The sequence below is a fragment of the Oncorhynchus mykiss genome, chromosome 2, assembly GCF_057628025.1.
Source record: "Oncorhynchus mykiss isolate SJ-2025 chromosome 2, ASM5762802v1, whole genome shotgun sequence".
NCBI lineage: Eukaryota > Metazoa > Chordata > Actinopteri > Salmoniformes > Salmonidae > Oncorhynchus > Oncorhynchus mykiss.
Window position 1 is genome coordinate 85,187,078 of NC_143023.1, and position 17,157 is coordinate 85,204,234.

The following is a 17,157-nucleotide window of genomic DNA, read 5'->3' on the forward strand; positions in this document are numbered from 1 at the left end:
ACTTTTAAATGTCTTGGAATGGCCTAGTTAAAGCTCAGACCTCAGTCCAATTGAGAACCTGTGGTATGACTGAAAGATTGCTGTACACCAGCGGTATCCATCCAACTTTAAGGAGCTGGAGCAGTTTTAGCTTGAAGAATGGGCAAAAATCCCAGTGGCTAGATGTGCCAAGCTTATAGAGACATACCCCAAAATACTTGCAGCTGTAATTCCTGCAGAAGGTGGCTCTACAAAGTATTGACTTTAGGGGGGTGAATAGTTATGCACGCTCAAGTTTTCAGTTTTTTTTGTCTTATTTGTTTGTTTCACAATAAAAATATATTGCATCTTCAAAGTGGTAGGCATGTTGTGTAAATCAAATGATATAAACCCCCCCAAAATCAATTTTAATTCCAGGTTGTAAGGCAACAAAATAGGAAAAATGCCAAGGGGGTGAATACGTTCGCAAGCCACTGTAGGCTGAAACAGAATGCCTAATCCAATCAATATTAGTATAGAAAGGAAATAAAGTGCTTTTAAAGTTCAGCAGTGAGTTCTTCATGTCATTTAATATTTTACCCAGATAACCATGGATGATGAATGTTGTAAGTCTCATGCAGAGTTATACTCTTTGATAGGTAATGTCCTGTCATGTGAAGTGATGCCGTGCCATCCTCTCTCATCTTCCCCTCTTCCTGGCCTTTGCCGCTCTGCTGGAAGCCCCCATGTTTTTATCTTCAATGTTTCACAGTCAATAAATGTCAGATTTTATCTCAACCAGATTCCTGCCTCATCTCTGGTCCATTCCCAGAGTCTCCTGTGGGTTTCTCCATGACTGTCAGCTGTGGCTGACCCACTGAAGGTTTGAAGTTTGACCCTGTAACCCCTCGGACCCTATGGCCTGTGGTCACAACATGACTGCCCCCAGCGTTGTATCTCGATACAACGATACCAGATTTTCCTTGGCAAAAAATAAAACGCGAAGCAGACTCAACTCTATGGTCCTTTTAAAACCTACTGTATGTAAAATAACGTGTGCTACAGCCTGCAAAATAAAAAAATGTGCCTCTCGGTGATAATATAAGACTGTTTTTGCCAACATTGGGACTGTGTTCCTAAAGAAATCGAGTCCGCTTCATGTTTTGTTTCCTTTGCTTCCTTACTTCCTAGCATTACGATACTAGTATCGTTATAACGCTACTGCCTAACATGCGAAACCATCGAGGAAACCTTGACCAGCTGTTGGTAGTCCACAACACATTTTATGCAAGTAAAATAGCCAGCCTCTTATCTTGTCATGGCTGCAAACAATCAGTGTTTTACTCACCAGGGTTCCATGCTTACTGAAAGCCAAAGACCAGAACAAATCTGTCAGATAAGAAGAGAGAACACAGATTATCCAATAGTACATGATAGGCCAAAAAAGGGCTTTTGCATGTGCTGCATGCTAAAGGTTTTAGAGGTCATTCTGTGGTTTAAAGCGGTTGGTTCATATGGTTGGAGTTGTCTCCAATCTATTTGTGTGAAGGAAATCCATGATGAAAGTCCCCCGTTGGACGATCGATCTGGGTAGCGATGAAGATGAGAGAGAGGTCAGTCACGCCACTTCTCATTTCAAAGGATTGGTTCTATGGGGGGGTTGATCTGTCAGGCTGACTGGATCTGGCAGTGCCCCCAACTACAAACCAGTTGGGAGATTGGCTTCAGATGAATTTGTTAGGTGTTACATGTAGTAGATGGTACTCAAAGTAATGTTGAACGATGGTAGGTTATAAATGACATATTCAAAAGTAAATGTGTGTGAGTTTTGAAAACCGGATTGCCACAAAAAGAAAATGTTTTTAACGCTGCCCATTCCGGTCACCAAGCATAATCAATGGCACAGCACCTATCCGAAAATTCAGTGGCAGCACTCAAGAATCCTTTCTGGATTTAATTTTCTTACCGGTAGTTTCCACCCCAAGTGTTGAGAAGAAAGGCATTCAAAGCACCAGAAAATACTTTGTGTAAATTGGTCTATTTTGCACTTCATCTCCAAGGATATTTTCTTCACATGCCTGCCTCATAAAAGCAAAATTGTTTCAGTTCTGAACTGATTGAGCCTGAAATACAAAAGAAAAGCCCCATGCAACCTACCGGCTTGTGCTAAACCACTTATTTCAAGCTAAACTGGATTATAGACAAACGAGACAAAGCTGAAATTCCTTGGCTCGCATCATAATGGGGTTGCGGCAATCGGGTACCCCTCGCCGGGCCCCTATTTGAACTTGTGCTTTTGAAAAGGCGGACATTTTAACTGGAGGCATATTAGGGAGACGCACATGTTTGTTTACTTGTGAGATAATAGTGATGGTCCTCTAGTTATCCACCGCCGAAAGGTTAACCCTTGAGAGTTTTATTAGCAGGGCCTGATGCATTTCCAGTATGTTCAACTGATATCCTGTTTTGCAGGCAGTGAGGTTAGTCCATATACAAAAGATTTCAGAGGTCACAAATGTGTCAATATCATTAAAGGCTCTTTTCATGTTTGCCGTACTGCCCTAAGGTATTAGCCTGTACTTAACAGAGAAACATCAGAACATATACACACGTGAATAAAGAAAACTCCAACAAACATATGGATGTGGTTAGCATGGTGGTGTTTGACAGTGTGCACCAAGGCTGGGGAGTGAGTTAGAGAGAGTTACCATGACATACATTTGTGCCTGAGCCAGGTAGTTCACATGTGTTGGCTCTGGGCTAGAAAGCCATCAGCAGCACACAGGCAGCAGGAAAGACTCCCTGCCCTTCTGGAGGGTGGTCCCATCACAACAGGGATAAATCTGCCTGGCAGAGCCAGAGGCAGCCGTGCACAGCGAGCTCAGTCCTGCAGAGTGGTGTGGTTGCGTGGCGTTCGTTACGTGGCTACAGTACCTCTTACTCTGGCTCCCTGCCAGCATCCTACAGCAGCTTCAGGCCGGGGTCTCCGTCTACATCCACATCATCTTATTTACAGTTTCTCCCGCTTGTTTCCATTTGAGAAGTGGCGGAGCTACTTTGCACTGTAATCTTTTTTCGAGTTGGATTTAGTGTGTGTAAAGCCCATGGTGAGATTTGTGGAGTTTTTCAAGCGGACAGCCGACAGGTTCCCAAGAAGTTCATAAGACAAAACTGTGGGACCTAACGGCAGGGTGATCTGGGATGTAGGGTGGCCACCAACAATACTGCTGATTTATATCTGTTGAAAAGCATTAAATGTCCCCGTCGCCGCTATCCTTCTTTTATGCATGTCATATTTCAACCCAAAGCTGTGCTTCTTCTCTGTTACTTCATCCCCAAACTAAACCACATGAGAGACATATTTTAGGCTTTTAACTTCCCTTAAACATAGCAGGAACTCCTACAGCTGTTTACTTCTCAAATTCTTCCTTTTGAAAGATTATGAATTAAGAATTGAATTCGGGCACATCACTATCATCATTAGATGTGCGGTAGACCCGTTACAATAACCCTGTTTGTTCTATCCATTGCCTAAATTCAGCTCCTCACACCGATACATATGCTGTCATAAGAGCATCCCAATGTTATCCCGCTCCCAGATCTGGTTATGCTGTCTTGCCAACTCCTGTGGTCATCTGGGACCAGGCTATCCAAAGGTCAAATCATCTTTAAAGTGAAAGCTGTACAGTAAGATATATTATTTGCTGAATACAAGCCCTAATGTAAAGGGGTGATGACATTGACCATAATCCCCTTTGTTCATCTGTTTATTTTAGTCATAAGCATGGCGAGTCCTTTGAACCGACCCAATGGCTAATCCTGTGGTCAGCTAAAACATACAGTACATGCCACATTCATCTGTCACTCACTCTTCCTTTATAGTCCTATGATACATAGCTGTGCTATTCACCTCGGTTCCAGGGGAAGTGGGCCCTTATTTCTTCCTGTCCTATAAGGCTGCTAACCTACTTTCCGTCTCTCTATGCCTCTGCTTACAAATCAACCCCTCTGTCTTAGAGTTTGTCCTTTCACAGTCTCCTGACACAGATACCTTCAATTCGCCACAGCAAATAACACAGTGATATTGGTGTGGTGTTTATCAAGAGATGTAATACTGTAGTCAGTAATGCTGTAGTTGTCAATTTGTTTCCTTAGAGCAGAACGACTAAGTTCACGGTGGGTTAGGCTACCTTTCCAAAATATGTATCATGGCCGGGTGTTGTAATAGCTTTAAACCTCCACAGAACAAGTTTTGTAGGAATTTTATGACATGAAAACCAATGATTTCTTAATTCTTTATTTTTCGGGAAGAATAGCCATTGTATGCTATTTACCTGAAGTAATGCTGAGTCGTCTGTTAACGTGTGAAACTGTACCTCTTCAGCCGTTTACACAGGGACCTGACCTTTTTTTATTTACTTAAAAAAAAAAAATGTATTTAACCAGGTAAGCTAGTTGAGAACAAGTTCTCATTTACAACTGCGACCTGGCCAAGATAAAGCAAAGCAGTGCCACAAAAACAACCCAGAGTTACACATAGGATAAACAAACGTACAGTCAATAACACAATGGAAAAGTCTATATATAGTGTGTGAAAATGAAGTAAGGAGGTAAGGCAATAAATAGGCCATAGTGGTGAAGTAATTACAATTTAGCAATTAACACTGGAGTGATAGAATGTGCAGATGAGGATGTGCAAGTAGAAATACTGGTGTGCAAAAGAGCAGAAAAAACATAAACAAATATGGGGATGAGGTAGGTAGTTGGATGGGCTATTTACAGATGGGCTGGGTACAGCTGCAGCGATCGGTAAGCTGCAGTGATTTTTGCAATTCGTTCCAGTCATTGGCAGCAGAGAACTGGAAGGAAAGGCGGCCAAATTAGGTGTTGGCTTTGAGGATGACCAGTGCAATATATCTGCTGGAGCGCATGCTATGGGAGGGTGTTGCTATGGTGACCAGTGAGCTGAGATTAGGCAGAGTTTTTCTTAGCAAAGACTTATAGGTGACCTGGAGCCAGTGGGTTTGGCGACAAATATGTTGCGAGGACCAGCCAACAAGAGGATACAGGTCGCAGTGGTGGGTAGTATATGGGGCTTTGGTGACAAAACGGATGACACTGTGATAGACTTCATCCAATTGGCTGAGTAGGGTGTTGGAGGCTATTTTGTAAATGACATCGCCGAAGTCGAGGATCGGTAGGATAGTCAGGTTTACGAGGGTATGTTTGGCAGCATGAGTGAAGGAGGCTTTTTTGCGAAATAGGAAGCCGATTCTAGATTTAATTTTGGATTGGAGATGCTTAATATGAGTCTGGAAGGAGAGTTTACAGTCTAACCAGACACCTAGGTATTTATAGTTGTCCACATATTTAAAGTCCTGGGTAGTGATGCTAGTCAGGCGGGCGGGTGTGGGCAGCGATCGGTTGAAGAGCATGCATTTAGTTTTACTGCCATTTAAGAGCAGTTGGAGGCCTCGGAAGGAGTGTTGTATGGCATTGAAGCTCATTTGGAGGTTTGTTAACACAGTTTCCAAAGAAGGGCCAGATGTGTACAGAATGGTGTCGTCTGCGTAGAGGAGAATTACCCACAGCAAGAGCGACATCGTTGATATATACAGGGAAAGGAGTTGCCTGAGAATTGCACCCTGTGGCACCCCCATAGAGACTGCCAGAGGTCCGGACAACAGGCTCCCCGATTTGACACACTGAACTCTATCTGAGAAGTAGTTAGTGAACCAGGCGAGGCATTCATTAGATAAACCAAGGCTGTTGAGTCTGCCGATAAGAATACGGTGGTTGACAGAGTCGAAAGCCTTGGCCAGGTCGATGAAGACGGCTGCACAGTACTGTCTTTTATCAATGGCGGTTATGACATCGTTTAGGACCTTGAGCTTGGCTGAGGTGCACCCGTGACCAGCTCGGAAACCAGATTGCATAACGAAGAAGGTACGAAATGGTCGGTGATCTGTTTGTTAACTTGGCTTTCGAAGACTTTAGAAAGGCAGGGCAGGATGGATATGGGTCTGTAACTGTTTGGGTCTAGAGTGTCTCCCCCTTTGAAGAGGGGGATGACCGCGGCTGCTTTCCAATCTTTAGGAATCTCAGACGATACGAAAGAGAGGTTAAACAGACTAGTAATAGGGGTGGCAACAACGGCGGCGGATAATTTTAGGAAGAGCGGGTCCAGATTATCTAGCCCAGCTGATTTGTAGGGATCCAGATTTAGCAGCTCTTTCAGAACAAAAGCTATCATGATTTGGGTGAAGGAGAAGCAGGGGGGGCTTGGGCCACTTGCTGCGGGGGTGCAGAGCTGTTGGCCGAGTTTGGGGTATCCAGGTGGAAAGCATGGCCAGCCGTAGAGAAATGCTTATTGAAATTCTCGATTATCGTGGATTTATCAGTGGTGACAGTGTTTCCTAGCCTCAGTGCTGTGGGCAGCTGGGAGGAGGTGCTCTTATTCTTCATGGACTTTACAGTGTCCCAAAACCTTTTGGAATTAGTGCTGCAGGATGCAATTTTCTTTTTGAAAAAGCTAGCCTTAGCTTTCCTAACTGACTGTGTATATTCGTTCCTGACTTCGATGAAAAGTTGCATATCGCGGGGACAAGTCGATGCTAGTGTAGTACGCCACAAGATGTTTTTGTGCTGGTCAAGGGCAGTCAAGTCTGGAGTGAACCAAGGGCTATATCTGTTCTTAGTTCTACATTTTTTGAAAGGGGCATGCTTATTTAAGATGGTGACGAAAGCACTTTTAAAGAACAACCAGGCATCCTCTACTGACGGGATGAGGCCAATATCCTCCCAGGATACCCGGGCCAGGTCGATTAGAAAGGTCTGCTCGCAGAAGTGTTTTAGGGAGGGTTCGACAGTGATGAGGGATGGTTGTTTGACCGCGGACCCATAACGGACGCAGGCAATGAGGCAGTGATCACTGAGTTCCTGGTTGAAAACAGCAGAGGTGTATTTAGAGGGCAAGTTGGTCAGGATGATATTTATGAGGGTGCCCATGTTTACGGATTTGGGGTTGTATCTGGTAGGTTCCTTGATCATTTGTGTGAGATTGAGGGCATCTAGTCTAGATTGTGGGATACTGGTGACCTATCTGTTGCCAAGCAACATATTAACCTCTAGAACGGTGGTGGATTGTCTTCCTTTGGAAATCATGTCCTGATTTGTCAAAAGTTTTGTTGTGGTTTTGATAGTGTTGCCCTTACACATTGTTTTAATAGGGATGACTCTCCTGAGCGAGGGAGTCTAAGGTAAAGGAATCTTGCTCTGGAGCTGTATGGTAGCATAGCCTACATCAACAGGCTTACTCACAAAATTAGTACCACATGGCTGAATACATGTTTAATACATGTCTTTTCAATCTCTGGAACTGTCTCTATTTTCCCCCAGCATATGCGACTTGGCATAATCAACAGCATTTTCCAAGAAGCATTGTGAATAAATTTAGCTCCAACATACCGAAGGCCTATTTCAAGGCAATGACTAGGAAAGCATTGTTGCTGAACAATTTGTGCCTTCACTGAAGAATTGCTGAAACGCCTAAGATAGGAAGAGTCTCGGGCTGGCTCTGTCTTTCTCTTCAGTCATTATTTTCCTCTCAGCCTCTGTAGCCTGACACTGGGTACACAGTTAAAATACCAGGCCCTTTTGACATGAGGCCTACTCCATGGGGGCCTAGCCGGCCCACACAACCATACCAGGGGAAAAGGAAAGAGACTAAATGCCGCAATCCATCAAGATTTGATCACTGTCACTGTCAATAGTCCTACATCTAATGATCCGATGATCATCTCGTAGCTACTCTGACACCACACCAGTTTATATTTGGTAGCAGAATCTCAACTCAATGTTTATTCGAAGAAATATGACGTCTTCAACATGTAGATTTGCAACATTTATTTCTGTAATTTACTAGATACAGTTAATAAATAAAGTCGCTATACTAACTACACATTTGGAATGAAGTGATGTTATGTTATAAAGCTACCAATCGGGTTATGGTTGATACGATATACTTTATTGTCTATTTACATGGAAATTAATTTTGTGATGTCAGCATTCAAATACACAAACACAACATATTACATGCAGTACGAAAAACTGGAAAGTTAGTACACTAGTCACACATTTACATTTTCACATATTCAAAGTTTCTGCGGCCTACTGTCCGACCGTGTGTTTGGCCTGCATCTGTCCTATATCCCACTGTTCAGCAGTCTGGTGGCTGATGAAATGAAACTTGCCTTGTTCCTATTCTTACTGAACAGTGGGAACCTTAAATTCCTTCCGGGGGGGGGGGGGGGGGGGGCAGCAAGCTTGTGCGTGGGGTCTTCTATGATGCGCTTGGCCTTGTCCCTTGCCCATTTCTCATAGAAGCCCTGAAGCCCCCTGCACTGCAACCGGCAGAGCTAGGACCCCATGTTCACAGTCCGACTGAGGATACTCTTATTAGCCACTGTGATCTATTTGGCATGGAAAGATGGAAGAGGAGACATCAAATGGACTTAACAGGATTTTCAGCTGTACACTAGCCATGGCTTTTCATTTAATGGTAAAGAAGGGTTGTGTGTATATTACCAAAGGAATACTGTACAGCACATGGGGAATAAATACTCAATTATGTGTAAGCCTGTAATCTTGAGATCTGTAAGGAATGATATGAATTAAAGACAATTGCAATGATTTTGCCTTTTGGTGGGCCGTCATTGTAAATAAGAATTTGTTCTTAACTGAGTTGTCTAGGTAAATAAAGGTTAAATACATGAGATAAATAAAAACGTTGCAGGGCTTTTTGCTGGACAGTTAATCAAATGGCGATGCGGAAAATGTACATGGACCCTTTTATTATTTATTTATCTGAGTTGTTTTGTACTGGCTCGATGCACTCTCACTAGACTACCCATACACTCACACATACTACACTGACACTCCAACACACACACACACACACTACATACTGTACGCTCTCACACACACAAAACACACATGCATGTTGATGCCACACACACCCAAACTCACACATAAACACTGTCACACACCAAAAATGCTGCTGCTACTCTGTTTATTATTTATCCTGATTGCCTGATTATCCCGCTACCTACATGTACATGTACATACTGTACTACCTCAACTACCTCATACCCCTGCACATTGACTTGGTACTGGTGCTCCTTGTATGTATCCTGTTAATAGTTTTTTTTTTTTACTATTTCCTTTTTTTATTTTGCATATATTTGTCCATATTTTTAACTCTGCACTGTTGGGAATGGGCTCATAAGTAAGCATTTCACTGCAAAGTCTACAACTGTTGTATTCGGCGCATGTGACCAATAAAATTTGATTTGATTTGCTTTGTAATGTCCCTATCCTCTACATTGAATCTCTCTGGGGAAATCAGTCAATTACTGCATTGCTCGGACATGAAATGCATGTACTGAATGCTAGCCTCATTGTTGTGTACTGTACCAGTATGAGATCATCCTCCCTTGAATACAGAGCACCACTGCAGGGCACAAATGGATGTTGCCCTGCATGTATTAGCTGACAATATTTTGGAAGGGAAGCCATAAATATTTCTTAGCAGGAGTGTGACTTCCAAAATAAACCCCGTAAGAAAGACTGGTTGATCCTACAGCAGGAACAGTTCTATTGGGAACAATATAGGCCAGGTTTTTTCCTGCACTCCCACCAACGTGCACAAGTTTCAAACACTCAATACTTCATAATCATTTCCATGCAGGAGTTTCAGAAAGTGTTTAATATCGAGCCTGCATGATGATGAATAGGACTGTCTATTGGCCTGTATTCTGGTGTTTATTTAGTCATGTCTAAGGCCAGGTGCGTGAGGAGAAAGATAACACAGAATAAGGGAATGCTATGATGTAAGACCACATTTGCTCAGCAACAGTCAATGAATCCAGTATAGCCGTGATTATTTTGGCTTGAATCAAAGACAAAGTCACAGGGCATTTTTCCCCTTTCTTTTTTTGATTTGTTTGGTTTATAAGCCCCAGCAACAAAGCCATTCACGGTTAACTGATATCTTCCTGTTCATGGGTATTCAAAACCCCACATCACAGCCAAAACATAACAATAAAATCAATTGTAGTTGACTTTCTTTGCAATGCATTCTAAATCTGCAGTCTAACACTTGGCTGGACAAATAGTGCATGAACACAGCTTTTGTTCCAGACAACGTTACATAACAGACTCTTGCGGTTTTTTTTCTTTTAAATTACATTCAATCTTATGCTCGATTTACCAACATGGCCTGGATCAAAGTCAAATGCCAAGAGTCAGAAAAATCACCAACCAACCAGAAAACTACTTTGGCCCTAGCGTCTCATAATATTTTTTCTTGCCTTTGCTGCTAGCTTTCCAGTCGATTGCCGTTCCTCCTAGTTTCAGCTCTGTTGTTGTTTTCTCTCTTCTAGAGGAGGAACGTCCACCTGCTGTTGAGTGTGTTGCTGTTGGCTGCCTGGGGGGCTGTTCTGCTGGCCTACCGCCTCTACTGGATGGGCAACAAACCACCCAACTTCTCCAACTCAGACAATCCAGCGGGGGACTCCCCATCCCTCCTCACTCGGACTCTAACCTTCCTCTATCTGCCCGCCGTCAACATGTGGCTTCTCTTGTGCCCAAACACCCTGAGCTTCGATTGGTCCATGGACGCCCTGCCTCTGATCAGAAGCATCGCCGATTGGAGGAACCTTCATACTTTGGCCTTCTATGTGGGACTGCTCCTTCTGGCTTGGTTTGGGCTTCGCACCCGCCAGGTCAAGGGCAAGGAGACCAACGGAAAAGCCCATCATGTAACCAACGGGAACGGGAGGTCCCACACCAATGGACACAGTTGCCACCACCCCGATGTTCCCAACCACACAAACTCTGAAACAGAGCCTCAAACTGCAAGTGCACAGAACGGTACCAAAAAGCACTACGTCACCAGGACTCCACTGCCCACCACTGAAAACGTAGTGGTGTTCTCCTTGGGCCTATTGGCCATCCCTTTCCTCCCTGCCACCAACCTGTTCTTCTACGTGGGCTTTGTGATAGCAGAGAGGGTACTGTACATCCCCAGTATGGGCTTCTGTCTGCTGCTGGCGGTGGGGCTGAGGGCCCTGTACGTACGGCTGAGGTGGAGCTCCTCCAGGACTGTGGTGGTGTACTGTAGCGTTACCCTGGTCCTACTGTTTGGGGTTAAAACAGTGCTGAGGAACCAAGACTGGCAGAACGAGGAGATGCTCTACAAGTCGGGAATATACTTTAACCCTGCTAAAGGTAATACACAGACAGATCGACACATAGAGACACACTCACACACTCACACAACATCTCAGACTGTGACGTTTGCATAGCCTGAGTGTGCTTTAAAAGGTGTTCAACAGGCTAGTGTGTGTCATGTCAGATGAGCTTTCATGACTTCTGCACTGAATAATGTAGCTTAGAGCTGCCTGAAAAAGGTCCTACTTAGACAACCTTCTTCACTTTAACATTCTCACATAATATATTTACAGGTTGACTGTATGACCTAAAGTAGCATTGCGTTAAGTGATAGCTACTTCCTGGGATTGAACGAAAGTGTGATTTTCAAGATGTACCCTGAGAGGTAATACAAAAAGAAAAACATAAGTCAGTTAAGACCAAATTCTTATTTACAATGACTGCCTACCCCAGACAATGCTTGGCCAATTGTGCGCCGTACTATGGGATTCCCAATCACGGCCAGTTGTGATACAGCCTGGAATCGAACCAGGGTCTGTAGTGACACCTCTTGGACTGAGATGCAGTGCCTTACACTGCTGCACCACTCGGGAGCTCATGAGGAATCATGAGTGTTAAGCGCTACCTGTTAAATTGTTTACAGTATGTCTACTTCCAGACAGTTTATCCTCTCCAGGCAGTATATCATGGCTGAAGGACCTTTCAACACAAGGCCTCCATTGTAAACCTACTAAATCCCTCACTATGGGCAGACTACAGTTTCTCTCATTTTTACTTTTGGAGGGCATCTTCACTGACATCCCTGCTTGACTGGCAATGAGGGGAAACTAGAATACTTGAATATTCAAACATTCAAATTCAGGTTCATCCAAAGATAATACTGAATAACTGGTAGTGTACTAGTGTTATTCTTGAGATAGTGATCCCGGGCTAGGGACAGAGGTAACGGCAGGACATGTTGCAGCAGAGCTGGGACCAACACAGAGCAGAGCAGCAGCTACGTTCCTTCCCTGGCTCACTGTCCTCATACCATTTGTGAGTCTGAAATAGTGACACGCTCGTTAAGCATTGAGAATGAGTTCAAATACACAGTGGATGGTAACACCACTTAGAACATTTTCTGTTCTAGCATATTTATTTTAAAATGTTTAATATTGTGTTTACAATAAAGTTCTTGTCTTTTTTTCTCTGCTTGTCTTTGCTAATATTGAATTTGAGACTTTTGGGATATCTGACTCAGACGCCTTAACTAATAAATAAAGCACAGCTCAAAGGAGCCTTTGGCATAAGTGAGCACTCGATACATTTGAATGAAATGCTACACAGGTAACCCGGTAACTACTATAAGCTCTATTTTACTTTCCACTCCTATACAGCCATCAGGAGAACAAGAAGAAACCGTGCCTAAGGGGATGATTCTTCTCTGTCAGGCCTGTTCACAGTGCTCATATTGTTACCCCAGTGTGCCCTGGCTTCAGCTGTACTGTATGTAGACACAGTTAAATAGTGTATAAGAGTATAAGCCCATATGTATACATGATGGATTCCAACTGCCCATACTAAGCTGTATGGATTTAGTTTCCAAGCTAAAATATTGAAGGGAAACACTATTCAGTCAATTTGGTTGTCAGGCTATGTGCATTTTCCTCTATATGTGAGTTAAAGCAGTAATCGATGTAGATGTATTTCCCAAGGAGAATAGAATATACAATTACCACTTGACAACTGAAAATTGCCTACCAGATTCATTCCTATAATTTTCACTATTATGACATTTCAAGACCCAATTTACCTGTCAATTAATCTGCAATCCATTTTACAGTATTGCCATTAATCTACTATGGAGTGTCAGGGGGAGCCATTGATTTCTTCCTTTTCTGTTAGGGAATAAATGGGCTCTTTGACACACTCACTCCCAGGTGCGCCATCAACTCTCTCTGTCCTCAGTCTCTAAGCCCAATAGTTCAGTAGCAGCAGACATACCCTCTGTTTTAGCCTGCACAATGTCTTCTGTGGAGGGTCAAAACCAGCCTGGTCCCAGATCAGTTTGTACTGTCTTACCAACTCTATACATAGCCTATATTCATTGTTTGACTTGACATTTGACGTGACCAGGCAAGACAGTACAAATAGATCTGGGACCAGGCTCGATAACAAACCCTAAACCCAGGAAGTGATAGTGTGTCCAAAAGGGGCGGGCAGCCATGTTGGTTGACCCTGTTAACCTTAATTACTTTATTCCTCCCTCTATCAGCATGGGGCAACCTTGGGAATGTCCTGAAGAACCAGGGCAAGATGGCGGAGGCAGAGCAGGCATACAGGAATGCCCTCTACTACCGCAGGAACATGGCAGACATGCTGTATAACCTGTGAGTGTCTATAGACTCTGTATGCATACATGAGCAGGACTGTCTCTCCTTACACACACACACACACACACACACACACACACACACACACACCAGATGGGCTGGTCCATTTTTTGCCTCGGGGGGGAAGAAAGGGCCCGATGTGTTAGAAATACAGGGCCGATTTCTGGTCCCAGTCTGTCCCGGCACACACGACTGTCTAATGATCAGTGGTCTTCACAGAGAGGTAATGGTGCTTTGTATTCCCCTGAGTGCTGTTTCTGTGAAAGTAGGTTATTAATCATGCTGTGTCAGCCTGAGGGGAGGACAACAGGAAGCACACAGTCAATACTCAACACTAGCCCCAAGGGCTTTAGATGTTACTCAACAGATCCATTTACAGAATTAGATTGTTTAGAACAGAACTAGAGATTTGGTAGCACTTCATTTTACAGTACTGTATTTACTAGGAAACTGTATTACATTTAGTTGTCTTATGTTGTGTTATTCAGTCCTAACAGACACACACTTCTGTTGAGATTTGTAGCCATGAGAGTCCCTAACTTTCTCTGTTACAGTGGTTTGCTGCTACAAGAAAACAACAAGTTCTCTGAGGCACTCCACTACTATAAACTGGCCATTGGGAGCAGGCCAACTCTGGCTTGTAAGTACCGCTCCTCTTTTTATTGACCATTTCAAACTCTTGTGTTTGCACAGCGCAGGTGTCCAGGCATCTGCCAATGGGGGAGGGAGGGCACAGACAAGCTTGCTCAATTACTGGATGAATGATTGAGTGTTCAAGGACCACTCATGTCAATAGATTCAATTATTACACAATTGTATTTATTATGAATCCCTCTCCCCCTTTCTCCCTCTCTCCCTTTCTCCCTCTCTCCTCTCCCCCTTTTTCCCTCTCCCCCTTTCTATCTCTCCCTTTCTCCATCTCTCCCTTTCTCCCTCTCCCCCTTTCTCCATTTCTCCCTCTCCTCTCTCCCTCTCTCCCTCTCCCCCTTTTTCCCTCTCTCCTCTCCCCCTTTCTCCCTCTCCCCCTTTCTCCATCTCTCCCTTTCTCCCTCTCTCCTCTCTCCCTCTCTCCCTTTCTGCCTCTCTCCCTTTCTCCCTCTCCCCCTTTCTCCCTCTCTCCCTTTCTCCCTTTCTCCCGCTCTCCTCTCCCCCTTTCTCCCTCTCTCCATTTCTCCCTCTCCCCTTTCTCCCTCTCTCACTTTATCCATCTCTCCCTTTCTCCATCTCTCCCCTTCTCCCTCTCTCCTCTCCCCCTTTCTCCCTCTCTCCCTTTCTCCCTCTCCCCCTTTCTCCCTCTCTCCCTTTCTCCATCTCTCCCTTTCTCTCTCTCTCCTCTCTCCCTCTCTCCCTTTCTCCCTCTCTCCTCTCCCCCTTTCTCCCTCTCTCCATCTCTCCTGTTCTCCCTCTCCCCCTTTCTCCCTCTCTCCCTTTCTCCCTCTCTCCCTTTCTCCCTCTCTCCCTTTCTCCCTCTCCCCCTTTCTCCATCTCTCCCTCTCCTCTCTCCCTCTCTCCCGCTCCCCCTTTCTCCCTCTCTCCTCTCCCCCTTTCTCCCTCTCCCTCTTTCTCCATCTCTCCCTTTCTCCATCTCTCCCTTTCTCCCTCTCTCCCTCTATCTCTCCTTTCTCCCTCTCTCCTCTCTCCCTCTCTCCCTTTCTCCCTCTCTCCCTTTCTCCCTCTCCCCTTTTCTCCATTTCTCCCTTTATCCCTCTCTCCCTTTATCCATCTCTCCCTTTCTCCCTCTCTCCATTTCTCCATCTCTCCCTAAAGCGGTGGTGGGGGGTATTGGAGGTGAAGGTATGAGAGTCAGTCAGATAATAAAAGTCATTTGTCAAGGTTGTACCATAATTCAATGTGTTTAGCTGGCAGCTGGTACAACGTAGAATCTGTTCATGAACAATTCCAAAGTGGCAGCTTCATGACGATACTCTCATGATATCCAGTTCCATTCCTACTGTTCCCTCTTTCAGACACACATCCTTTATGTAAACTGTCTTCAGAAACACTCTAGCCAGGGGGATATATGCAATGTATTCCTACAAAATGATTGTTGATTAGACCAGTTCACTTTGGATGGATGAAAGACAGAGAGAACTGAGGATAGGGGCTAGGTCAAACTTTAGTCTAGCATACAGTTCATCTTGGCATGCCGATGTATACAGTATTGGTGGAGCCACGACCACCCCATACACTCCCTTCCACGAGTGTTGAATATGTATTGTTACCCCATGGATGCGGCAGCCAATTGATCATCACTGGCTGGCCAATTTATTCAGAAAGAATTTTCATAATGACTAGTTTCAGCCCCATAGAGCCTAATTACTCTCTGGCTGCATGTTGATCACGTAATGGATCACCTATATGTCTCTCGTTCCCCCCTGCAGCTGCCTACTTGAACACTGGGATTGTCCTGATGAACCAGGGGCGACTGGACGAAGCCAAGAGGACCTTCCTAACCTGCGCCGAAATCCCTGACGAGAACCTGAAGGACCCCCACACACACAAGAGCTCTGTCACCAGCTGCCTGTACAACCTGGGAAAGCTGCTCCATGAGCAGGGGCACCAGGAGGTAGGATAGGGGAGCAGACAGGGGTGCACACACACACACACACATACACAGGGGGACACACACCAAACGTATTCACAGGAACACACACACTAATCATATACAAGCAGGTTGAAAAGTGCATTCGTTCTGAGATTGTGGAAATTGTCAGGAGAAAAGCTCCACCACCCACTGACCTTCTACACTAGTATACCCACTAATTAACCTAGGCGTAAAAGAAAACGCCTGAGTGGAGTTCCTGAATCTGGTTTTCAGCAGATGAGGAAGCTAGGTTGAATTAGTTGTATCCCTGAAAACCGGATGCATCCGGTTGTTGGCAACTCCGCTAAGCCTACCCACTAACAGAGCCTAAAGGGAATCACTGCCTTGGGCTTTAGCAAGAGAGAGGCTGTGTGACACTGCACTAGCTCTCTGACTGGCCATGTCATGGAGAGGATAGATCCTTTCTCCTCCACCAAGTCTTAACCACCTCTCAGTGACCTCTGATTCCATGCTTCCATTCAGCTTGTGAGGGCCCAGGCTGCAGTGGACAAATGACTTGTGGCCCTGGCATGTTTGGCTCTTCATGCCTAACGGATGGTTCCTTTTGTTTATTCATTCATAGGAGGCCCTCTCCGTGTATAAAGAAGCAATACAGAAAATGCCAAGACAATTTGCACCTCAGAGCCTCTATAACATGATGGGTAAGTGGCAATTATCTTTCTCTCAAACTAAACACACAAGCTTAGATTTTTTGCGAGGAGAAAAAGGAATGAAATAGAAGATTGGTAGATTGGAGGTGTGGGGGGTACATTTGCAATCATTGTGTTAGCTGTTGGTTGTCAGCTTGGGTCCATGCACTTCTGGCTGAGTTTGTTGAACTTTATTCCACCTGAAGGGGGTCACAGGATTGAGTTGCATTGATTGTGGCCAGGGTCTTGAGCTCGTCAGCTGAGCTATGCTTACAGTAAGCATTACACATTAGCCCGTTTTTGTGTAGCAGTGTAGACTCTGCTTAAGGCCGTTGGTTTTAGAGGTGCTCTGTTTTCATAA

The 17,157-nt window shown here is 44.5% G+C and overlaps 1 protein-coding gene across 1 annotated transcript in view; it reads left to right on the top strand.

Annotated features, from left to right (window-relative positions):
- The window catches only part of LOC110498083 (protein O-mannosyl-transferase TMTC2), a 163,971-nt gene that overhangs the window by 104,291 nt on the left and 42,523 nt on the right, over positions 1 to 17,157 (top strand). The window contains exons 3-7 of the mRNA XM_021574670.3: positions 10,401 to 11,247; positions 13,445 to 13,559; positions 14,117 to 14,202; positions 15,944 to 16,128; positions 16,730 to 16,808. Of these exons, the coding sequence (XP_021430345.2) occupies positions 10,401 to 11,247; positions 13,445 to 13,559; positions 14,117 to 14,202; positions 15,944 to 16,128; positions 16,730 to 16,808 (1,312 nt within the window). The remainder of the gene's footprint in view (positions 1 to 10,400; positions 11,248 to 13,444; positions 13,560 to 14,116; positions 14,203 to 15,943; positions 16,129 to 16,729; positions 16,809 to 17,157) is intronic.